The sequence below is a fragment of the Scleropages formosus genome, chromosome 11 (genome assembly GCF_900964775.1).
Source record: "Scleropages formosus chromosome 11, fSclFor1.1, whole genome shotgun sequence".
NCBI lineage: Eukaryota > Metazoa > Chordata > Actinopteri > Osteoglossiformes > Osteoglossidae > Scleropages > Scleropages formosus.
The window spans coordinates 2,710,346-2,735,555 of record NC_041816.1 but is presented as its reverse complement, the minus strand read 5'-3'; the positions used below and the strand labels follow the sequence as shown (position 1 = coordinate 2,735,555).

The following is a 25,210-nucleotide window of genomic DNA, read 5'->3' as shown; positions in this document are numbered from 1 at the left end:
CCTTAACTGCAGTGAAAAAATTACTTTTTATCCTAAGTTCTGCTCCATCATACTGTAGTTAAACCTTTGTGTTGATAGTTTAACTGCAAGATTTACGTGGATTGTTGAATAATGGATAAACCTTTAATAATGGATTAATCTTTTTACTTGTGTCATGTGTACTGGTACACATGGTGGAATGTGACAAATTAACTGTAATTTAGAATCATGTATCTGCATCCTGTCTCCTTCTGTTGATGTAATGCCCTCATTGTATTTTTCTCTGAGATGTGCGTCGCTTTGGAAAAAACGTGTCTGCTAAACGAATGAACGTAAATGTACTCTGAGAATGGCAGAACACACTACAGAAAATACTGATTTATCCTAACCGTAAACAAAAACATTGTTTAGCATTGTCACTAGAGCAGCGACTAGTTTAAAGAATTCTGTATTTCAAAATTTTACTAGGGATGTATTGGGCCAAACTCATATCTATAAGTCAAGGTGAAAATTGACTGAAATGCTCGAAGTATTCGCCTAAGTGCAAAATTGCAGTCTAATACAGATGTCCCCATTATACGGACCTAGTTTGTTCCTGAAAAACGTGGCGGGGGGCACAGCGAATAGCGTTGCTGTCTCACAGCACCTGAGTGGTGCGAGAGAACGTGGGTTCTTTCCCCACGCAGTCTGTGTGGTGTTTGCATGTTGTTCCCGTGTCTGCGTGAGTTTCCTCTGGGTGCTCTGGTTTCCTCCCACAGTCCAAAGACATGCTGTTGAGGTTCCCCCATAGCGTGAGTGACAGAGAGAGTGTGTTCCACTGGTGTATGGATGAGTGACCCATTGTAAGCAGTGTATCTAGCAGTGTAAGTCACTGTGGTGAATAAGGTGTGTGGGCTGATAATGCTACATCAAGTTCGTTGGAAATCGCTTTGGAGAAAAGCGTCTGCTAAGCGAATAAATGTAAATGTAAAACAGTTAATACGCCAAGAGTCTGTAAACTGGAAGGTCCTTTCCTATTATTTTAAATGGTGAAAAAGATGATGCATTCCTGGACTTCATACACATGCCCAAATATTTCTACAACCACCCTCCAAACAATTAAAAACAGTCTTAAGAAATAATAATCAAAACAATAGGATTTTAAGATATTAAAAATAATCAAGAAGGACATTAACAAAAACTACATTAGCGGAGAATTTTTATATTCTCCTGAACTACTGTACAGTAAGTACACGTGAACATTCAAAATACATGTATACACACACACACACACACACATTGTCTGAAACCGCTTGTCCCATACGGGGTCGCGGGGAGCCGGAGCCTAACCTGGCAACACGGGGCGCAAGGCCGGAGGGGGAGGGGACACACCCAGGACGGGACGCCAGTCTATCACAAGACACCCCAAGCGGGACTGGAACCCCAGACCCACCAGAGATCCGGCACAGGCCAAACCCGCTGCGCCACCGCACCCCCCCAAAACATGTATAGTACATTGAAATTTATTCATTTAGCAGAGACTTTTTCCGAAGCGGCGTACATCTCAGAACAACACAAAGAGTGCATTACTGAGGCAGAAGGACAGATTTGCATGCAGACACATGATTCTAGAGTTCAGTTAATTTGTCTCATACCAACATTTGAACAAGTGTACGGTACATTAAACGAGTAGCTGCTGTATAGGCTCTTCCCTTATTAAACATATTGTTATTAAAAACTATTACGTATAACAAGCATGTACACGTTTGTTGAGCGCTTCCGAGATCAGTGAAGTGAGTCAGACAGAGGTGAGCTGTGAGACCCCTCTAATTGCTCAAATTTTCAAAAAAATAAAACTTATAAAATAACCAATCCAACATTAAGAAGAGATTATCATACATTATTGAAAAGTCTGCGCCTCAATGGCTCGTGATTTCAACGTCATTGGTGAAAAGTTTGCCTCGTTGGCACGTGACTGCTACATCATCGGAGAAACGTTTGCCGCAAACACCCGAAAAAGTCCACGATACCAGGAGCAGCCGGTCTGTATACCCAAAATGTGAACCACTTTTCTGGGGCTGTTGACACGGAAAGTCTGTAAACGGAGAGTGCGTATACCGGGGTATACCTGTACATTACCGAATTATTTGTTGTTGGTGGGGATAAGGATGCATTCTCTTCTTCACTTTCCGCTTGGATTTCACAAAGGAAAGTGATTTTGATCAGAACCCTGAAATCAAGTAAATGATATTAATCAATGTCAGCACATAGAGTAATTAGGAGGGTTGTATGTAATTTGACAGGAAAGAACACAAGATGTCCCTTGTGTTAAGCCTCTGCTTTCTGGATTGTGGATGAATTTATTTTATTTTATCAATCAAAGCACAAAAAAGATATTTCTAGGGAAATGAAACACTTTCTGGCAAAACCACAAAGGGTGATGTTTTCATACCCCTAGCAATTTTAGAACCATCATAATACTGTCAATTCTGTGTACATTAGTAAGTTTGCTGGCTCTCCCCCGTTCATCACCTGTTATACTAAAGCCAAAATGCCCATTTTTAGTGGATTTAAATCGGATGAAGCAGGTGTGCAATTTTGGACCAGGGTCTACACAGATGTTTCAAGAGAGGCGGCTGTGCTCATGTTTTAGGATGTATACCTTAGGACTGTGAGCTCATGGCCATCCCCATCTTATGGACCCTTGCATGAATAATGGCTCCAAATTCAGCTGCGGCCTGCTGAGCACGAGCATCATTGCATAATGCATGGACAATAATGCATGACCAGTGTTCTTGCAGGATGTAAACACTATAAAAGATCTGGAGGATGTCCATCTGAGGACCATCCGTCCATCCGTTGTCAACAGCTGCTTGTCTCGAGCGGGGCTGCAGCGAGCCGGAGGGGGAGGGGAAACACCCTGGACGGGACGGTTTGAGGACCAGCGTATGATCAGATTTTTCTTGCGCTGCCCTAGCTGTTGTGGCCTTTGACCCCAAAGAAATGTTGTTAACTGATGGAGGGGGTGTGGTTCCTATGGTTACAGAGAGCAATTGTGTGAAAATCTGATTCGATGCCACTCAGTGCCTTGGTCCTGTGCCAGACACATTGTGGCACATGGTTTCAGAGTGATTGACTTCTTGGAGGCACTCTACTCTTGATCATGACTAGGAGTGTTTCGTATTGTTTAATGAAGTATTTGGGATGTGGGCTCCTGCTTGGCTATTCATACAACACTGTCAATAGTTTTTTGAAAAGTTGCCAGACACATAAACACCACCGGGGAGCTATTGTACCGTGGTGACACATCCATCAAAGAAAACACATTTCGCTATTAACGGTGGAACGTAACTGCACCGATAGTGTTGGCACGAGGCTGCTTTCATTCAGCTATACAATACTCGGCCTGATATGCAGAGAAAATCATCATTGGTTTTACCTCACAGCTCAGATATGACCTTTAAGACTCTTTTTAAAGGATTGCTTTGATTTACTTGGCACACTGTCAATCGCGGGGTTTTTTTAGGTTGATTTTTAATGTCGGTTTCTTGAAAGCGCACTGCTCGTATGACATTGTAGATATATCCTAGGAGAAAAAAAACAAGGGTTTTCAAGAATTTTGTCAACATTATTACTGTGCACGGAGTTCAGTTAATCTGGTGAAGGGCAAGTTTCTGCTAACCGCATTTCCAGCTTACCCAGGGACTGACCACCGGAGTTTTTTTTCAAATGGGCAAAAGCATTTTGCACTGGATAAGAAGAGTCTGCAGCATCCATGTAGCATGTTTTGCTTTTTCTTAAATAAATATTTGTAACTACTATAGTCACAAGAAAACCTGTCTTTCAGGAAGATTTACTGCAGTATATACAAGTGGCTCCAGTATTTGTCCCACTGTGTTTGCTATGTAGGAGGAAAGGAAATGAGAGCTGGAAGAAACTGTAATAAAGGATGTGATGTGGCAGTTTCTAGATTTATAATGTCAAAGTTTTTCTGTTGTACCACAACAATGAGATTTGCAGCTTTTACAGTGTTTTTTCATAATATTAAATAACAAAAATAATAATTGTAGTACCCCTGCATAACTCAACCTCATAGGCCTATGAGGTTGAGTTATGCAGGGGTACTACATACTTGATGCATATATATGGAGTGATAATTTATTAAAATTTAATTTTTTTGGTCTTGCCAGTTTACACACCTGAAGTATTTAAGTACCGTTCTTAAGGGTTCACGTTTTCATCCAAATACAGTGTGAGACAAATCCTATCATTTGTTGAGCTTTACGCACCGGGTAATTACATTTTCTGTGTATTATTATTATATAGTGATTAGTGATCTGTGCATCTGTGCTTGCTTTCAGTCTGGCTACATGTGTTTATCCGGCCATATTTAGCAAATGAGAGACAACCATCTGTACCTTTCAGAAATATTGTTTAGACCAGCTTGAAAATAGGCTAAAACCCCTTCTGTCCCCGTGTGGACGCACTCCAACGTCATGCAAGTGTTAATGATTGCAATACGCTGTATGGCTCACTAACCGTTCAGTAAACAAGGCAGCAGTGCCTCCCGTGACCTTTTGGAAAATGGCAGCCCCGCTCACGGGAGAGGGAATATTTCTGCCGGCACCGCGAAGGGGCTTTGTTTGAGGAGCCAAGACAGCTGGGAGCTGTGACCCCAAGCTTTTCCCAGGTGGGCGGCTCAGAAACATCAGCCCTACAGCTGCATCCTCACCACCAGCTGCTCGAATCCAGCCTGGTCCCGGCTAACGTGCCCTGTAGATCTAAAAACCACCCTAACCCTGGTGAAAGCGTACATTATAGATCTCATTGCCAGCCTGGTCTTGGGGAGACATGCCCTGTAGCTGTGATAACCTCTCTGGTCTTGGATAAATCTACCCTGTAGGTGCAAAATTCAACCTGGTCTTTGGTGAACATGTCCAGTATGTGTAGTAATCAGTCTCATCTTGTAGCTTCAATAACCAGTCCAGTCTTGGGTGAATCTATCCTCTACCTCAGTCTGTTCCTGGGTAGTTATGGCTTGTAGATTTATCAACCACCCGCTCTTGGTTTGACATGCCCTGTGGCTGTAATAACCAGCCCAGTTTGGGGTAAATGTGTAGTAAATGTGCCCTGTAGCTACCAGTGTTTCTGTCAAAAGGAAATGTAAGGCCTTTGGTTTTGCTACATACTGTGGTGCAAGATATTATACTGCTTGCTGTATTGAGTATTTCTTTTTTTTTATTATGTTGCATAAGAATGTCTATAAAGCAGCAGTGTTGTGGGATAGCTGTTTGTATAGCCTTACTGTTGGCATTTGAGCCGAGTTCAGAGGAACACGGTAGACTTCATTGTCCGAAGTGAACTTCGGTCAAGGCCAAACTCTTTTACTTGCAGCAGTTACTTGCACCGGTCTCCCGTTGAGCAGATAAGAGTGGAGATGTTTCCTGTTTAATTCCAACCCTTTTATACACCTACTCACTCAGATGCCTCCGTTTTGTGTTGTTTTCTTGTCGGTCTTATGATTCTTTGCTGCGTTTTGTCCTCGGCTGAATCATTTCTACCGCTGCCGGCACTGGACGTTGATCCCTGGCAGACGTCACGCCGCATCAGTCATCGTGCTCGAGGCCTGTTTTATATGCTAATAAAACCATTTTATTAGACAGGAGTTTAGAAGGAAGGTTCAAGGTTGCATGGTTCTCTGGGAGACGAGAGGCAAGCAGTGAATATACAGCGTTTTGTAAACATGAGAAAGTCGTGGTCGTGCATCTCATGAGAGCGACTGACTACATGAGCCGTCATGCCAACCAGCTGGCATGGATTTAATCGGGGCACCAGGATGGTCATCTGGTGTGAGGCAAATGGCAAAGCATGAAGACTCGTACAACATGGTTAGAGCTGAAGCCAAGTAAAGGACGTCTCCAATCCCTTGATCCCTGTCACTTGCTGAATTCTTCCCATCCATCATATTCAAATTCAATCTCAGGAGTGACTCTGGTGTCTCCAGCATATCTGACTGGTTCTGCTGCCGTGCAGTTGTGCCTCCATACACATTCGGCAGGAATGCAGGGATAATTCTGTAATGTCTGGCTGAGCGGAAACCGTAGGAGTCGGGGTCTAAAGATCTGGCAGCAAATGGAAAAAAGCCAGGAAAGGATTTGAATGCCCTGCTTTACCACTTCTTGACTTGAAAGGAACGTATGTATCTGCCTATGAATAATCAGTATATCCATCAGTGAGAGGGGATGAACCACTTGAAGTTAAAAACACCACGTTCTTCCATCTCCTGTTTATTTCAGCTGAATTCTGCATTCAGCTTTCACATTGCTAATTATAAATATTTCATACGCTATTTTGCTATTTTCGCTTTTTAAAACAGGTTAAACAATGTTTTACAGATTCAGTTTGAGTTAAGCACCTTGATACTAAGCTGGAGCTTGAATCAACATCCTCCAGGTTACAAGTCAATGCCCATAAACATGGCACCATGTGCACCCTGACCTTAAGGGGGCTAATTGTAATTAAACATTTGCACTGATGTATTGAATGCAGATTTATAAAACATCACCGGGTGAAGTGTTGGGCTGCCTGAACAAACCACTTAGCAGAGTCCAGGTCTCAGAGGTGAGGCTCGTAGTAAGGTTATACCCATTAGAGATCTGACAGCAGACCCTCCTTCATTAATGCTCATGAAGACATTAACACAATTTTAAAAGATTCATTCAATGCAAGCATGTAATTAAACATTCACCAGTGAGGCCCACACAAATTCTTAATATGCCAGAGTAGGGTAGTGATTCATTGTGAAATTAATTTGATGGGAGAGGAATCTGTGCTGAACAAAAAATGCCAGTGTAGTGTTAACAAGAACTACTGTGTGGCCTTGATGAAAAGCATCATATCTCTGAGTCCTCATTTCATTTGGAAAAAATTGGCTTTTGTTCTTTGCATTCGGTTGCCTTGGCAACCAATGTATGCAGGCTGCGGTGTAATATTAGCGTATGGAACATAGTGGCTATTTAAGACACGTAATACTTCAAAATGCTTTTTGAAATGACGCAATAGACACTGTTTCTCCTACTTCCTACAGGGCACATAAGATACCAGAGAAATTAGGCCTTTTCTAAGAAGCTTTAATCGGGCGCTTATTGATTATGGTCTTGTAATTTGGTCCAGCATTATCATTTTAGGGCCACATAAGAGGTAGCAGTGGGTGAGGTTGTAGTTAGGACTGACTTGCACTCCATCAGTACAAGTTTGAATGCTACAGGACCCTTTAGCAAGGTACTTACCCCAAACTGCTCCATTTTAAAAAATTACCCAGCTATGTAAATGGATAAGTGACTGTAAGTAGCCTAATACAGTAAATCAGTAATGAGAAACGCACGAGCTAAAATAGATGTAAATGTTAAGAGGCAGGAAATGTTCTGCACAGCTGCATACAATGTGTTCAGTGTCACCATGTGAATCACGTGAAATAAATCTGTTTTTGCAACTCGGATCAATACCATGTTGTAGACAAGTTAACAAAACAAGATTTCTGTATATCCGTGAAAAAACCCAGTGATGATATCTTGGGCAGAATGAATGCAACAGTCACTAGTCAGTACTAAAATAACCCCTGTCTGCTTCTCTAGATAAAATCCAAATATGTGGGGGGGTGAGGGGCTCCCAGGTGGCCTCACAGCTCACATCGCAGCTCAGATCTGGGCTGTGTCATTTCTGGATTGCAACCAGGAGTGCCAGCTGTGAAACACACTGGCTTCATCCCACTGGGGGAGGGTGGAAAATCAGCAGGGATCTGCCCCTTGGCTGCACATAGCGCACGGTCTCAACAGATCTGTCAGGTGCCTGCTGGTTTGTGGTCAACGGCAGTGGGGGTTACATCGCTCCTATTGGTGTATTCATCTGCACACTTCCAGGTGACTTAAGGTGTGAAAAGCAGACAGAGTTGGCTCTCGGTACGACAACGGTACGAGAAGGTGCCTCCGTACTCTCAGTTGGCTCTCAGTACGAGAAGATGCCCTCAGCCTCCTGGCATAGACATGACCATTGTGTCTGCAGCTAATACCAACAGATACTAAATTGAAAAAGGTAGTTTAGGAAGAAGTCAGTAAAAGGAAAAGAATAATGATCTCTACTTTCTGTTTTACATGGGCACATGAAATGGATCAACTCAGTGCTCTTGTGATGCACCCTTGCATTTAGTCATGGAAGGCCACTTCACAAGTATCCCACAAAACCTAACTGGCATCCCTGAGGCTTTATGCTGTGCTATTTATGACTCATGCAACTCAAATTCATGGCATTCCACGTAATACTCGCTTTTACATTTTTCTTCTAAAGTTTGCCATATTGTGGCATACAGCACCGTGGGCTCGGATGGGGTAAAGAAGGATGTAGAGGCAGCGTTCATTACAAATGCTTTATTTGAAGAGTAGCACCAGAGAAACAATACTTTCAGTCCAAAAACCCAATTTCTTCCAGGATCTGCACTTACAGCCAGCCTTCCCAGCATACTTAGCATCCCCAGGCTCTCCCTTAATACTCCGGGCAACACAGTCACCCCATCATTTTCCCGCTAAGTGCCACCCGTGGTTGCACACCCATATTTAACATTATTTCCCATAATGCAACTATTTACATTAGACGGGTTTCCCTCCTAAATACAAGTAACACAGGTCGTTACAATATGTTACTTCCTCTCACAATTGTTTCAAGGCAAGGCTGAGTTATATAAGCAAGGTTATATATATATATATATATACACACAATACTGTGCAAAAGTTTTAGGCACTTGGGGAAAAAACCTGAAAAGTGAGAATGCTTCCAAAAATAATGCTCTTAATTGATAAACTTCCTACAAAGCTTAGTAAGCATCCATCGTCAACAACCGCTTGTCCCGAGCGGGATCGTGGGGGACTTGGCCAGGTCCCGCTCTCTGGCGGGTCAGGGTTTTGAGTCCCAGGTGCCTTGTGATGGACTGGCGTCCCATCCTGGGTGTGTCCCCTCCCCTCCAGCCTTGTGCCCCGTGTTGCCGGGTGAGGCTCCGGTTCGCCGCGTGTGCTTTCTTTTTTAACAACATACAAAACCCTTACTGTAATACTGTAACTTTTTGCAAAAGGAATGCTTGGAAATCTAAAATATGCTCTCACTAATGCAGAAGACATTAAATAACCATCTGAGACAAATTTTTTTGTCAAACATCTAAGTGCACTGTACTGTATATGTATATTTATAGCTATATATATGCAGATATATACAAAGTATACAGTGTATATATATATATATAATTTCAACTCTATTCTGCTTCATTGATTATTTTTTGGGGCCTTCTTGCTTGACCCGTTCATGAAATGCCATCTTTCGGGTCTCCCCAGAAGTCGAACACAGCTGCCAAAATGAAGGAGGAGACGCTGCTGCGACGGAGGTTCTCCCTGTGCCCAAGTCCGAGCAGCGGGCAGAAAATTGACCCGCGCTCCCTCATGCGCAACCTGTCCTATGGCGGCGACAACGACGTTTACCCTCTGTGTCCAGGTGATCGCCTTCAATACTCAGTCACCTCTAAGAGCTGCGTGATCATGATAGCAGGATAGGTGCTTCCAATCCATACCCTTTTTAACCCTACATCCTCTGGCAGCTCTGAGCACATGAGATGTGGACTCATGGCACCGTAAGGTCTCCAATGAATACATCCCAAAGAGAACGATTTGTCTTCTATCAAAATATTGTCATTTTTGATGTGCGTAATTTACTTCTGGTGGTACTTACCTGTCTGTGCAGATTTTGGCGACTACGCCAGTCTCTGAAACTACCCTATCTTGTGTGCGTGTCCACCTGTGTGTCATGACAGGTAGCGAAGGAGACAAGAATGGAGTCGCAGTGCTGAGAGACGAAGGCAGTTTTACTCTTTCGCCCAGCAGCAAGGTAAAAGGACCCCCCCACGCACCCCTGCCCAGCCCAACTCCCCACTCGAATCTCAACTGACTTTGCTGCTGCCGCTCAGAAATCACTCCAAGGCATCTCAGACCTTAAGACCTCACTGTTTATTCCCAGCAGTCACATTATTCAGTCAGAAATCATCTCACTGTCTGCTCCACATGGCTGTGACATCCTGGTGACAGACAGAACTCGCTGAACTGTCGGAGGGAATTTGTTTTGAACAAAACACAACTGTGAAGATGAGGACCTGATATCACACAGTGGAGCTGCTTGGAGCTCAGTTATCTCATGCAGCGCTTCAAATAACACAAAGTGCTGCTCTCGGACTGCCACGGCTATCTGTTTAATTGCCAAAACGGAGGTGGGAGGGGATATGGAGAAATTATTATGCAAGAAAATCTGATAATGATCTTGTACAAAACAGCAACTGACACATTTAGATCCTGAACACTGGCTTCATTTGAAAAAATACAGCCACTTGTTTTTGTGTAATTTTTAATCCTTTGCAATACAGAAATACAGCATGATGAGACACTGCCTGCTATTTTAAAAGTAATGCTTGAATATAATAGACTTTTTTATTTTAAGATAAGTCCATAATGGGACGTGACAATTGTATCTAGTGGTTAGAGCCATTGCCTTGCAACTGAGGGACCTGGGTTCGAATCATTGCTCCTGCTGTTGTACCCTTGATTAAGGTACTTATCCTGAATTGTCCAGTAAAAATTACACAGCTGTATAAATGAGTAAATCATTGCAAGTAATTTAGTGTACCAGTCTTACATTGTAAGTCATCTTGGTGGTTGCAAAACATTTCTATAAGTAGGTAAATCATTGCATGTAGCTTCTATTTGTAAGTCACTGTGGTGAAAAGTGTCAGATTAATAAATAAATCTAAATGTAAATATAAATGTTAAGTAACACTGGTTTATAACACAGTACACGACAAGTGCTTTTTCATTTGTACTCGGATACTGTGGAAATGCAGCTGATGATGTACTTATTCACGCACAAACGGATTGGAGAGGACTCCACATACGCCGATGTTGTAGTGCAGCTCTCACCTCGGTGGATTTCATGTGCCGGTCGGTTCAGAGACAGGATGGGGGCGGTAACGGGGTGGCACACAGAACTGTTCTCCTTCAGCAGGCAACCCATCGTTCGCAGGGTTCGACAAGCCGCGAGGAAACCCAAACTGACACTTGTTTCCTCGCTGAGATTCGGGGTAGTGTTTGTTTCAGCCACACACCAACACGCACAAAGGCTGTATACACACACACTTTGCTGTCCATTCCACCCACATTTATCATGTACTCTCTCATCAATCCTCCTCACTCTTATGTAAGAGTAGAGGAAATAGTAAAGGTCTCTCTCCCAGTCACATATGTACTAAAAACAGTTTTATTCTATCTTAAATGCTGTTTTTTTTTTCTTTGCTTTGCCCAAAATGTACCATATCTGTTCATCACAAACAAAAGGCACTTCCCAGATATGCAATAAATACACATTGCTGATGGTAATTGGAAGGATTAAGAATGTGCACTGCTATGACTCATGATTCTGTATATAAATAGGGCTATGAATAGTGAGTCTGAATAAGGTTATTATACCAATTTTTAAAAACTTGATGCAACATTTTTTTTCATTGCCATAAACAATGTCATTTTTGGTACTGTTTAAGTACATTATTCTGTCTTGTAGTGCAATAGGCAGACAGACAGGAAGACTATAATCAGAAGGAGCTTTTTTATTTTAGAATTTACATAGTCTATACAGTGGGGTGTATATTCAATTATGAGTCTGAAGAAGGATATATGGCATGTTTTTTTCCGTCTGCATGTTTCTAAATGTCATTCCCTCTACTTTCTTGGGAAGTCTGAGCTGAAGGCCTTTGAACCCCATGAAAAGGAATGTTCCTCGCCCACCGAAAAGCTGGCGTGCAAAGACTCTCTCAAAGTAGGTGCCACTGACCTTTGATTGGGATCGCTGTTTATGAGACGATATCATACTGTGTAGAAACCAAAATAATGATGTGCAGAGAGACGTGATAAAGACAGCAGTCCTGAAGTACGTCTCTATGGCAAGCAGAGGGGGCAGGTGGTGTAATGACTATAGTTGTATTACCCTTGAGCAAGGTATTAACCTTTAATTGCTCTAGTAGAAATTAGCTAGCTGTATAGCTGGGTAAATCATGGTAAGTCTCAACACTGTAAGTTGCTTCAGAGAAAAGCGGTGGATAAATATGGGATTCACTTTTTGAATTACTCATTTGCTCTTTTGCTGCAGCACCACCTAGTGGCAGTTTGGTTATTTAAAGAGAGGAGTTGATGTGTGTGTTTTGTACATATTACATTCCTTCTGGTGAAGGTCCAAAAGAAGAATTATCAACAGGAGAAGAAGAAGGCAGCAAAGGAATTGTTAAGTGCTCTTAAGGACCCTAGTGTAGTCATCATGTCCAACTGGCTTAAGGTAGGGTATCTGTCACCGAGGAACACATTTTCCATTAATGCTCAGTTCAGGGTTATTGCATTCTTGTTTCAGATATCTGAGTTTATTTGTTTTCCATTAATGTTGTGTTCTCCATGCAGATCCGTGGTACCCTGAAACGCTGGACCAAGCTGTGGTGCGTGCTGAAACCTGGAGTTCTCCTCATCTACAAGACCCCGAAGATGGACCAGTGGGTGGGGACTATTCTGCTCAATGCCTGCACTCTCATCGAGAGGCCGTCAAAAAAGGATGGCTTTTGCTTCAAGCTCTACCACCCACTGGACCAGTCCATCTGGGCTACAAAAGTGAGCGGCAGCTCCGTACTTCCAAAGCTGCACCTATCCCTCCATGTTCCTTTCATACAAGATAGCAGAATGTGTCCGGTGTCCATTCAGCTGGCTTGATGTATAATATGGACTTTTGACAAAGTACACCTGATTACTGGTTTGTTGCTGTGTATTTCGTGACTGGTCCTCCAGGGTCCCGAAGGGGAGAATGTAGGATCCATCACGCAACCCCTGCCTAGTAGCTACCTGATCTCCAGGGCTGCTTCAGAATCTGATGGTGAGTCCCTTTGGTTTGGATCTCGAGGCTGTGTGTGTGTGTGTGTGTGTGTGTGTGTGTGTGTGTGTGTGTATACCTCTGGCTGCTTGGCAGTTCCACTCACAAGATCCAAAATCCAAAGTCTTTTGGTTGTCACAATTGACCTTGATAGCTCCCTCTCTCCCTCAGAGCTGCTAAGTCCCCTTCAGCATTTGAAAATGGTCTCAAAACACTTTTTCAACAGTCTTTTTCAAACCCACATCTTTTCTGATCTCCTGACAGCTTTATACATTTTCACGACACCGTCCGTCTACGATGGACTGCACTTTGACTGTCATGTGGTTATATTTAAAGGTCTTTGTATGAAGTGAAATGAAGTCTTACTTACCTTGCTTAACGAATAAGCATAAATATAAGTGTGTATCTCTGTGTGTTTGTGTTTATGTTTTCACAGTGTCACCCACCTCTGATCACCGCTCTTTTTCTGCTTCTTCCAGGCCGCTGCTGGATGGACGCCCTGGAGCTGGCTCTCAGCTGCTCCAGCCTCTGCAAGCTCACACCCAAGGCCAGCTTCGACGGGGACCTGGGCTCATGCTCCGAGTCATCGCAGAACATTCACCTGCTGCAGTCGTCCCCCAGCAGCGACTTGGAGCTCTCTCAGTGGGTGTGAACTTCCTTTCTCACAAACACTCAACCTCACACCTGACAGGGATAGACAGGAGGAGTATGGACAAAATCAGGGTATTCAAAAACGTGTGGCACGAGTGTTTTCAGTGAATATGCTGTAGCTCGTTTGTTTTAATAGAATACATGAAAAACATTATGGCATACACAAAAAGCAGGCCTGACCACTGCTTACCACCAAAATACCACCATTTAGCTGACATACATAAAATGAACAGCTGCATAATGAATTGGTAGAGAGTACAACTTTACAAACAGATAATGCACACACACAGTCTGAAACTGCTTGTCCCAAGGCAGACCAGAGCCTAACCCGGCAACACAGGGCGCAAAGCTGGAGGGGACACACCCAGGATGTGACACCAACCTGTCACAAGGCACCCCGAGCAGGGCTCGAACCCCAGACCTGCCAGAGAGCAGGACCCGGTCAAACCTCCTGCGCCACTGCACCCCCTTTGACAGTCATAGTGAAGTCCAAAGAAATAAAACATGGCACAATTCAGGCATTTTAAACATCCTCCTTTTAATAGCCAGTCATTGAACTTAATAGCCAGTCATTGAACTCATTATCTGTGAGGTAAGAGAGCTCGTGTACTCTCCCACCATTTACGACCGCTGTGTGTACTTGCTGAGGGGCACAGATTGTGTGCGCTGTACATCCTACTGTTCACTTTTATACCTAAGTGAAAAATTTTGACTACTTTGCTCTGTTATTAATCGACAGAAGCTTTAAGGATGTTTCCAGGTTGCTTTTTTTTTCCAAAAACAAAGCAGTGCAGCAGCATAGCATGTGTAAATGAAACCAGAAGAATCTATAAGGCAAACCAGAAGATGTAGCACAAGCAATATGGTCACAACATGGTGTTTTTCTCACGGTTGCTCACATCAGTTAATTTACATAAAATTGTTCGTCATCAAAAAATGGTCAGACAGTTGCAAAAATCATGCAGATCATTTTTTTGAGAACAGAATGAATAGGATATGAAGTTGTAAATAGCATATACAATACCTCCTTTACCTTCGACTCAATGTGAAATTATGCAGTTAGCAAATGTCATTTTTATTATCATTTGTTGCTTAGGTAACACTTTTATAAAGCAACATTGCTATTTGACTCGTTTATGCTGTATTTGGCTGTATATAATCAGGGCAAATACCTTGATCAATCCAATCTTCATATCTTCTAGGTTAGAAGGGTATCTCCTTAACTGCCGCGTCACTCCTTGTTCTTGGTTCATTGGGACCGTGTGTGGAATTGTTGCACGTAAGGTTTTTTTTTTTTTAAAGGTTGAATGAGACCACGGAAAACAGCATTCTGGAAAACGATGGCTACTCTGACAAATCAGAGAGGGAGACTCATGGAGATTCAGACAATGGGGCAAATGACAATGATGGACGGCTGACAGAAGAAAGTGACATGGACCAAACTGATGATCTTCTCCCTGGTCTTCAGTCCACTGCCTATGTAGAACAAAACCAGGAAGAGATGGCTGAGGTAAACACTAGATTTTGGAGCAGCATTTGAGAAGTTGGAGATAAATACCTATCTTCTTCTGAAGCTACAATGTAGAAGGGTTAATAACGTGAATAATTATCAGTATCAGATTTGACAATCTCTTTCTCACACACACACACTCACAATGTCTATAACTACTTGTCTCAAGCGGGGTCACGGCGAGCCGGAGCCTAACCCGGCAACACAGGACGCGAAGCTAAAGGGGGAGGGGACGCACCCCGGACGGGACACCAGTCCACCAAAAGGCATCCCATATATGGAGTGCTGCTAATATGCCCATTCAGTGTGGGTTTTTGAGTACGTGTATATCACCTTGCAGGCAGGAGAGATGTCTCAAGTGGAGACAGTCTCAGAGGAGAACAGAGGCCTGATATGGACCCTGCTGAAGCAACTGCGGCCAGGGATGGACCTGTCGAAGGTGGTCCTGCCCACATTCATCTTGGAGCCACGGTCCTTCCTGGACAAGCTCTCTGATTACTATTACCACGCAGACTTCCTCTCACGGTACACACACCCTATAAGTTGAATTTCTTTGCATTTTTTTGTTTCGTTAATTGGTCAGTGTTGCTTGTCGTGGACTGTCTTGAGCTGATAACTGTAATCTAACTGATTGACCTGAAGATGTTATCAGCCCTTTCCTTTTTCCCTCGCAGAGCAGTACTAGAAGAAAGTCCTTACTGTCGGATGAAGCAGGTCCTGCGATGGTACCTGTCTGGCTTTTACAAGAAGCCCAAGGTATCGTAATCGCCAGAGAGGCCAAAGTGAACTTCATTCTCCTGGTACAGAAACACAGTAACCATTGCCATCCAACTTTTAATAGGGTTGGATGAAAAGAACTGATTTTCCTCCCTATTTCAGCACATGGACATGAAGATTGTGGCAACTAGTAGCGTAGTGGTTACGGCTGCTGCTTTTGATCCAAAGGTTCAACTTTCACCAGCTACTGTAATGCTCTTGAGCAAGGTGCTTAAATTGCTCCAGTTAAAATTACCCAGCAGTAAAAATGGGTAAATAGGTGTAAATCCCTTTGGAGAAACATGTCTAAATGACTGTCAGCACAGTCATCCTCATTGCAGTCACGTTGCCCCGCTTCAGCAACACAGCCAGCAGGTTTAAACACAATGTCAGCAACTGAAGATGCCTTTTGTGTCACTGTGGTCCTGTGGTATTCCGTTTACTGTTACCATCTTGGGACAAAAGAAAAACTCTGTCTTGTTTTTCTTGACGCAAAGACAAAACCGTACCATCTTTTTTCACTAGCAGCGCTTAGTCCTCAAAATCATATTTTTTAAGAATCCTTTCCTAAAAAAATCGCCAGTATCAAATTCAGAATTTAAACGTCATTTTCCAACCAATTTGTAGTACATTCTGCAGCTCCTACAACAGAAAAGGTTGTCACCGTCTTGCAGACGACAAAACAAAATGGCCGACAGGAAGTATGCCGTTACATCGGTCACATGGCCATTTTTGAAAAAGAGTGACATCAATAAATTCAAAAACTGTTAGGGACAGACACCTAAAAGCTCATGGTGCAGTTAGAAAGCTTTGAAAAATGACTCTGGAAAAGCTGGCAGTGGCGTATGAAACGTACCCATGTTAGCCTATGAATATGTATGTGTTGGACTGATACGACATTGCTTTGTCTCACGCATGGTGTCCATCATCGAGCGTGTGGGTGTGTTACAGGGGCTGAAGAAACCGTACAATCCAATCCTGGGAGAGACGTTTCGATGCTGCTGGCTCCACCCCAAGACGGACAGTTGTACGTTTTACATAGCGGAACAGGTAAATGGTCGGAGGTGGGCTACGCATTACCGTCTCGAGCAGCGACGTTACGCGACATCACTTTCTTGTCACGCTGGCAACTCCGTTCTTATGAAGCCTCATTCAAGATATTTACGAACTGAAACGTGCAGTTTCGCAGCGTATTTTCCTCTCTCCCTGATGTAGGTGTCACACCACCCGCCAGTCTCTGCCTTCTACGTAAGCAACAAGAAGGATGGCTTCTGCATCAGCGGGAGCATTCTGGCCAAATCAAAGTTCTATGGTGTGGCTCCGTATTGTATTCTCAGCTATATTTGTCCTTGACTTGAATTCCCAGTAACAGCATAAACGTATTTCTCCGTCCCTCTACAGGTAACTCTTTATCTGCAGTCCTAGATGGGAAGGCAAGGCTGGTATTTCTTGCCAGAGATGAGGAGTATGTCATCACGATGCCATATGCACATTGTAAAGGTAGCGTATCGGTCCGGATTTCTCTTTTTTTCCATTTTTAGCTGCAGAAGAAAATATTAACTTTTGTCACCATTTAAAATGAAGTCTTGACTGGTTGTTATATATTGTTAAATTTTTTGTATTCACAGGTATTTTATATGGTACAATGAGCATGGAACTTGGTGGAAAAATCACTATTGACTGTAAAACAACAAACTACCTAGCAGAGCTTGAATTCAAACTCAAGGTATGAATAAACCTGCTAATGAGCTCTGGGATTTCTTGTACGTGGAAAATTATGCATGTTTTTATCTTTGAATATTCAGTGTTTGCTGTATCTGTACCTTGGACAGCCGTTCCTCGGCAGCTCCAGCAGCGTGAACCAGATTTCCGGGAAGATCCGCTCTGGTGAAGAAGTGCTGGCAAATATAGACGGACATTGGGTAACATGGGCTGTTTTTTCTTTCTTTTTTTTTTTTTTTTTTACAGTTTATCTACAATATGCGAACTGAAGTTTTTTTTTTTTTTCTGGTTTTGTCCTTTCAGTGATGTCGAGCTGCTGGTACATAAAATGAACCAGCTGAGGGATTATTTGTGCTCTTGAGGAAAACTCTTAAGTGAGACATGCTTTTGTTTTCCAGGATGCGGAGGTGATCCTCCATGAGAAGAAGACGGGCCACCAGGAGGTGCTCTGGAATCCTACCACTGAGGTGCGGATGCAGAGTAATGCAATAAAAGGCATTAATGAATACCATATGGAACATAGTATAATTAAAGAATAATCACAATTAAAGCACAATAGTACAACAAGGATAGTAATGAAATGATAATAACCATACATGATGAAATGGTAAATGGAATAGCAGCCACATACTGAAAAAGCAGAGAATGTGCTCCACATAGTGTAAGAATCCAGTGAAAGGTTTGGGTGCTCAGAAACCCCTGGTATGTATTAAAGCAGAGGAAAATAGCTATATTTCTTGACGGATATGTTTCAGCAGGATGTCTGCATATTATTAATATAATATACTATAATGTTATATAAATGTAAGCTCGTTTGTGCTCTCCAATCTTTGCTTTAGATTCAAGTGGAATGATAGGTAATGATAAATCGTAAAGTAGTAAATAATAAATAGTAAAAAAAAAACTGTAAAACAGTTAGAAATAGTAAAATAGTAAGTACCCTCCAACAGGTGCGGCAACAGAGGCTCAAGAGGCAGGTGGTGCCGCTGTACCAGCAGGGAGCGTTTGAGTCTGAGAGGTGCGTAGTTTCACACAATGTCCTCTAATGGAAACACGCATCAATTTCTTCCTTTTTAGATGTTTTGCACTTATAAACACCTGACTTTATTAGAAACTTTTTTTTTCACACCATATTTGGGAACAGGGTGATAATTTGTACCTCTTTGGACTTGGTGTCAAATACTTGACTTAACTCCAAATCTTGACGTCCGTCACCAACTTGAAACGTGAATGACTTGACGACGGCACTTATTCGGTCGAGCGTGTGTATGTGTGCGTTCCATCCAGACTGTGGCAGCACGTCACGAACGCCATCCTGAACCAGGACCAGGTGCGGGCCACGCAGGAGAAGTTTATCCTGGAGGAGGCACAGAGAAGGGAAGCCCGGGAGAGAGGGAACAAGGCGTGGACCCCTCAGCTTTTTACGCTGGACCCCACCTCCAAAGAATGGTGCTATAGATACGCAGAGTGGGTACACCTCCTTATACGCTTGTGGCAAACGACATACAGTATATGGCACAGGGTAACATCATGGCTACTCACATACATTATGTGATCCTGTATATATTTTTATAGTGCTATACAGTGCTGCTTGAAAATATGTGAACCCCTTGTGCTGCTTTAGAGGAAATCATGTGTGTAGTAGAAACACAGAAGTAGTTCAGGTGCAAAAGTAAGTGAAGCTCAAGTTGCACTGGTTAAACCAAGTAGGTAAGTAGAATCAGACGTGTAAATAATTATTCATTTTATACACACACATATTGTCTGAAACTGCTCATCCCCAGCGGGGTCACGGCAAGCCAGAGCCTAAACCGGCAGCACAGGGCGAAAGGCTGGAGGAGGAGGGGACAGACCAGGACAGGACGCCAGTCCGTCATAAGGCATCTCAAGCGGGACTCGAACCCCAGACCCACCAGAGAGCAGGACCCAGCCAAACCCACTGCGCCACCACACCCCCCTATTGTCACGTCCACGCCCACAACACAAGCGACAATACCTGACTCCGCACTAGCTCCTGAGTAATCGCTCACCCTATAAAGACCCTCTTCAGCTCCCGTACCGTTGCGGAATCTCGTTTGGGACAACCGCCCTTCCTCGCGTTACTACGCACACTCTTACTCTATTCACGATCTCCGGTTTTTTGACTCCTTGCTTCGTTCTCCGACCACGTCCATGAATCCTCGTTCCTGTCCCGTTCGCCGATCGACCGACCCTTCGCCTGTCCCTGGTTTTGAGAACTTGCCTCTTCCCTCAACTTCAAACGAACAACGCTGCACTTGGGTTCGGCCGTCCCGGCTCCCTGTGTTCCGCATGACACCTATTCATTTTAGAAGTTTATTTTCAATATTTTACAGAAGAACAATGACCATGCCTATAGGGTTCACATACTTTCAAGCAGCACTCTAAGTTGTCACATTTGTAACGGACTCCATCAAAACGGCAACTTCAGTTCTAGATAACTCCCTGGACCGGGCCAGTTGGACCACTAAATGGCCACAGTGCTTGCATTTATTTATTTAAAATTAATTATAATTTTAAAATGATGACGTTCCTTCAGCGCTGAGGATAAATACAGCAATAAATAACTTTACAACGACGTACGCTCATACTTTAGTTCAAAAAAATTTCAGAAATATTTATAACATAAAATTTGGTTCACCTCAAGTTGGATACACATCCTGCTGTGCTGGATGCCAGGATTTGGCAGGACTTTTGTGGACCCTGTGACTCAATCTGGGGCAGTCTGCCCTTAAGATGGTTCTGCTGCTCTCCCCCATTCCTGGTTGCCCCACTGGCACATGAGGCTTTGAGGATTTGGGGCTTTTGAAGGACAGAGGCTTTAGTGCTCTGAGACATTGCGACACAAAGGCTTTGAGACGATGAGCTCTTCCGTTTTGTGCGCAATTAAAGCATTGTGGCAAAGGTTAAATGTATGCGTCGTGAGGGCTCTTGGATTGAGTGGTGGCTCAATCTCGGAGTCGTCTTCTTCAAAACGCACCACATTAGTCCATCCAGGATTCATTCTTCTTGTCACTTGACAGAGACGGGCCTGTACACAGCACAGCAGAAGACGTACAAGAGGTATCATGACACAGCAAAACAGTACCACACCGCATTCCATACATTTCACCTTCTTTTCAGAACTGAAATCCATCTCTATTAATACAGTAATAGATTTATGTTCACAGTTATTCAATTAGCGAACACTTGTCTCCAACGAAAAATACAACACAAAGTAAACGAAAGTGTGTTTCACCAAAAGATGGAGTGTTACAAATAGCAGACAAGCAATTCTCGAAGCAGATAGGAGAACAGAAGAGAAATGGTTCCAAAACAGGTGTTTTTAGACTCTTTTGAAGAGGGGTTCAGTAGTTCCGAGGGAGAAAGGGAGCTCATTCCACAAATTGCAGCTAAAACCAAGAACCTTAAGGCTTTTGATTTTGAACCTCTCGTCTGTGGGCCTGCCAATGGCCAGAAGTGGAGGAGCGTAGCAGTCTAGCTGGGGTGTGTCAAGTGATCAGGTGCAGTAGGTATCACGGAGCAGATCTGTTGATGCCATAAATGTTAGTGAATCCCAGATGGGAACCAGCATGCCCTCCTTATTCAAATACTATAGTACTGCTGGAAAGCCCCAGAATTAACCAGGCTGAGATCGGATGAAGTCTTGCTATCTGTCCTCATGGTTTAGCAAGTAAAGGCTGGAGGTGGCTTTGTCTTCATCGTGAATGAAAGAGACACCAAGACCTCGCTGTTCTCCTGCCTCTCCAGCCGAAAGCCCTGGGATCCTGACACCAGCCTGATCCAATTTGAGAAGGATGGCGTGATCCAGATGTTGGAGAGACAGCCACCTGGGCGCAGCAGGTTGTGCTACAACCAGAACTGGGCCACCCAGCAGAAGGTTGGAGCAACACATCTAACTAGACAGCATGAGAACATCCGTAAATTGCTTCAGCTTCGTACGTCCTTCTTTTCTTTCGTCTCAAATTAGAGGCAGCAGAAACCACATGTTCACAGTCCTTTCGGGGCTATAATCCATCATCAAGAATGAATTTTGTGACAGCGTGTGAGGTCGGTCTGTGTCCTTACTAATGAGGATGCGAATGGGTCTGCACTCCAGGGCCAAGCACAACGTAAGCACAGGAAGTCGAGCAGCCAGCCATCCAGCTGCAGCCAGAACACGGAGAGCAGCAGCTCCACGCCTGAGCCCACGCACGAGTCCTCGGACAATGAAGGTAAGGAGGTTGGTTCTCCTAAAAAATGTAAGCAACATCTATGGGTTTTGTCCCAAGCAACATCTATGGGTTTTGTCCCACCACCTGATTATTATTTTTTTCTGTTTTAACGGTCATTTATTTAGACTTCGTGACCCAGTGTGTCAGATGTAACAAAGAGCTGAAGGACTTTGCTCAAATCGAGGCCTACATAGCATCGATAAGGAAATCACAGCAAGAGATACAGAGGTGGGTAGGGTTTGTCTGCTCCTGTTCCACCTGATACCTAGGGCCTCAGCATGTGGGTTCTAATTTGGCTCGGTGTGTATGGAGTTCACATTTTCTCATTCTATTCATGTAGGCTTCCTCTGGCTGCTCTGGTTTCCTCCCACAGTCCAAAGACATGTGTGCTGTTGACTCTAAATTGCCCTTAAGTGTCTGAATGTATGAGTGAGTGAATGAGTGTGTGAATAGCCCGTAATGGACTGTTGGCTGTCCAGGGTGTGCCCTGGCTCACTACTTTTGCTTCCAGGATGGGCTCTGGATCACTATGACTCTGCTACTAATGGATGGATGGATGGATGGATGGCTCACATCTCTGTTTCATCAAGCTGTATTTATCCAACACACCCAGGAACTTGTGTGCCCTGAGCCAGCAGATGCGTCGGGACAGAGATTCGGAGGAGAACCTGGTGCTCGGAGGCCGATGCTGCATGATCCTATGTGTCCTGCTGCTGTTCCAGCTGTTCATCAACTATATGAACACCTGAGAGGGGACAAAGGTACACGACAAGGAACGTGTCTGCACAAGCTCTCAGCTCTCACGGGGGCAATACATGACGACAAGGCACCAAGCACTTTGGAGACAGACCGGAAGGAATAAGAAAGAAGAGAGAGGAATAAAAACTTCCTGACTCTATTGTGAGATTTGATATTTGTTCCCTCACAGTGGATGTGCACTTATATATTCCTTGCAATACTGTGTTTGTAACCTTTTTGTGTTTCAGTGCCACTTGACGCAAACATGAAATTTTGATTATTTTCACAAACTGAAACTTTGGGCCTTAATATCGAAGCTGAAAAATTGAGAATAAATGACAAAACAATCAGCCTGTCTCTTTTCAACCTACCAAGAGTGGCACAAGCAAAAGAACAGAGGACATTTTAACGTTTGAAATGTAGTTTTCCCAAATAATACATGCAGCTTGTATAGTGGTGATGCTGGAAATGAAAGGATCAGATGCTCATCACCGAGTTGTTCTGCTCTGTTGTAGCAAAATGTTAAAGCCATTATGAACGGCGACGTAGGAACCAAGGAACCCCTGTGCAAACCTAGCTTTTCCTGACATTTCCGACTGTAAAAAGGTCTCAGATCTACCTCTGCATTATCGGTGTTGTAAAGTAATTTCTGCTGCAATGGATTTGACCAACCTGAACTTCATCACCTGTGTTTATGGAGTAATATATACCAGTCAAGCTTTTATCCCATATCCCAAGTTGCTCTTAAATACAAAAATCATATATATTATTCCACTGTTTGCATTTGTTTTATATAGTATATGGATATATTAATTCAGTACATATTTACTATGTATTATGTATGTTAATTTAAAAAGTTGGAATTGTTTCATTCTTTTAACTCTATGTATTTGATATTCTTAAGGATTAGTAAAATAAGGACGCTTCTCAGCTCCACAGTTCTTCCAGAAAGGTTGAGGATAGTGTACTCATAAGACAGAGAGACTGGAAGGAGTTCAGCGCTCTGCTCCTGGTTTCCTCAGCTCCAGGTTCGACAGCAGCCCACAGGGAGGTAAAGAAGCGCGCTGAAGAATTGTAGAGCTTCGTGTGCTTCACGTCATCATGTCGTCAGTGGTGACACCTATCTTAGACAGCGTTGACAGCACTGCAGGTATTTTGGTTCCCTTCGACACACCTTAGGACCAGGGAGACTAAAGCCTTCACCTTATCACCATGTGCTGATTCGCCGTAATCTCTCTCAAGCCCATTCGGCTAGTTATTGTCCAGAAGACGCAGCTACTCTGCTACCCAGTCTTCACCCTTAATCATCCATGACCACCAGGTAATCACAAGGTAATCGTGGATGTGGATATGTAAACTTTACTCTGCATTATAGGAAAGCGGCATTTGAGGGAAGCTGTCCGTCCAGTGAAGCTTTTTTTAGCCGATGGGAGAGAACCTGATGCTCTTTTAGGCACGGAATACCGTTTTCAGGAACAAATGTCAAGTTTTCCGACTTTTGTATCTTTATCGATTGTAGTCGCACTTTATTTTTGCTTTTTTTTAAAAATATTTCTCTAGGTACAAAACTAAAATAAATACACTCATTTCTCACTCATTACTTGTGTGCTTTTCTTATTTGACTGCTTTGAAGTTAACCGAAAATATCGAATGAATTGGCATCCTCTTGTGAGATGAAATGCCAGGACCGTGGAGGACGCAGCTGAGGAATTTTGAGAAGTGGGAAGTGTGTGTATTACTAACAAACAGAAACAAAAAATTGTCCGTTGAGTGTGGATTCAGTCAAATTGTACATGCAGAAGTATTTATTCATCCGGTTACTGCCCAAAGGTGACACTGCTACGATCTGGGCCTTGGCAAGCAAAAAGGAGAATGAAATGAAATGAAATTATGCATCGATATGGAACCGTTCTTTTACTTCTGTACTGCTTCTGTGAAGTGACAACGTTGAAATTTAAAAACTGCAGTTTCCATGTTTGATTCCACAACGTTCTTCCACGTAGTTCCATGATGTTCTTCAATTTGATCAAATGCAGAACAGAGGCGCTCCAAATCTCAACATTAACTGTGAGGAGGCTCTGACTCGGTGGACTTAGTTCACATATTCTGTTAAATTTTAATCTGTTCAGCAAAAAGAAAATATTGAGACATTTCACATTTTATTTTAGGATAACTAAAATTCCTGTATTAATTCCTGTTTGGCCCACAAGAGCAGTGCTTAAATAAAGCCAGTTGAGTGTTTGAAGTTCTTCTTCTAACCAAGGGATCAAAGAACACACACACACACACACACATTGTCTGAAACCACTTGTCCCAAGTGAGGTTGCGGCGAGCCGGAGCCTAACCCGGCAACACAGGGCGCAAGGCTGGAGGGAGAGGGGACACACCCAGGACGGGACGCCAGCCCGTCACAAGGCAGCCCAAGCAGGACTCGAATCCCAGACCCGCCAGAAAGCAGGACGTGGCCAAACCCACTGTGCCGCCGCACCCCCACTTTGAGTGTAAACAGATAAATTAAAATATATACCTCCAAGTGGTGCAGGTCTTGTTGGCAGGTATGAAGATAATCCAGGACGGTTTGAGTTTGTGAAGGTGGTGCGTTTGCAGGTATGTATGGAGCTGTGGTTTAACTGGGGTAGTTGAGTGTGTGGAGTTA

At 43.4% G+C, this 25,210-nt stretch overlaps 1 protein-coding gene across 5 annotated transcripts in view; it reads left to right on the top strand.

Annotated features, from left to right (window-relative positions):
- LOC108934647 (oxysterol-binding protein-related protein 5-like) overlaps positions 1–24,490 on the top strand; it is a 36,402-nt gene extending 11,912 nt beyond the window's left edge. For 2 of the 5 annotated variants that reach the window (XM_018752616.2, XM_018752617.2), the window contains exons 3-24: positions 9,336–9,492; positions 9,809–9,882; positions 11,773–11,853; positions 12,265–12,366; positions 12,486–12,689; positions 12,864–12,948; positions 13,425–13,587; positions 14,899–15,106; positions 15,447–15,631; positions 15,781–15,862; positions 16,814–16,912; positions 17,078–17,174; positions 17,264–17,362; positions 17,491–17,588; positions 17,695–17,784; positions 17,983–18,051; positions 18,535–18,602; positions 18,872–19,051; positions 21,353–21,482; positions 21,702–21,816; positions 21,942–22,044; positions 22,430–24,490. In XM_018752616.2, the coding sequence (XP_018608132.2) occupies positions 9,336–9,492; positions 9,809–9,882; positions 11,773–11,853; positions 12,265–12,366; positions 12,486–12,689; positions 12,864–12,948; positions 13,425–13,587; positions 14,899–15,106; positions 15,447–15,631; positions 15,781–15,862; positions 16,814–16,912; positions 17,078–17,174; positions 17,264–17,362; positions 17,491–17,588; positions 17,695–17,784; positions 17,983–18,051; positions 18,535–18,602; positions 18,872–19,051; positions 21,353–21,482; positions 21,702–21,816; positions 21,942–22,044; positions 22,430–22,565 (2,625 nt within the window). In that variant the 3' untranslated portion in view covers positions 22,566–24,490. Of the gene's footprint in view, positions 1–9,335; positions 9,493–9,808; positions 9,883–11,772; positions 11,854–12,264; positions 12,367–12,485; positions 12,690–12,863; positions 12,949–13,424; positions 13,588–14,898; positions 15,107–15,446; positions 15,632–15,780; positions 15,863–16,813; positions 16,913–17,077; positions 17,175–17,263; positions 17,363–17,490; positions 17,589–17,694; positions 17,785–17,982; positions 18,052–18,534; positions 18,603–18,871; positions 19,052–21,352; positions 21,541–21,701; positions 21,817–21,941; positions 22,045–22,429 lie in introns of those variants that run through there. The other 3 variants (XM_018752618.2, XM_018752621.2, XM_018752619.2) reach the window with 3 other exon arrangements.
- Positions 24,491–25,210: the final 720 nt, after the last annotated feature.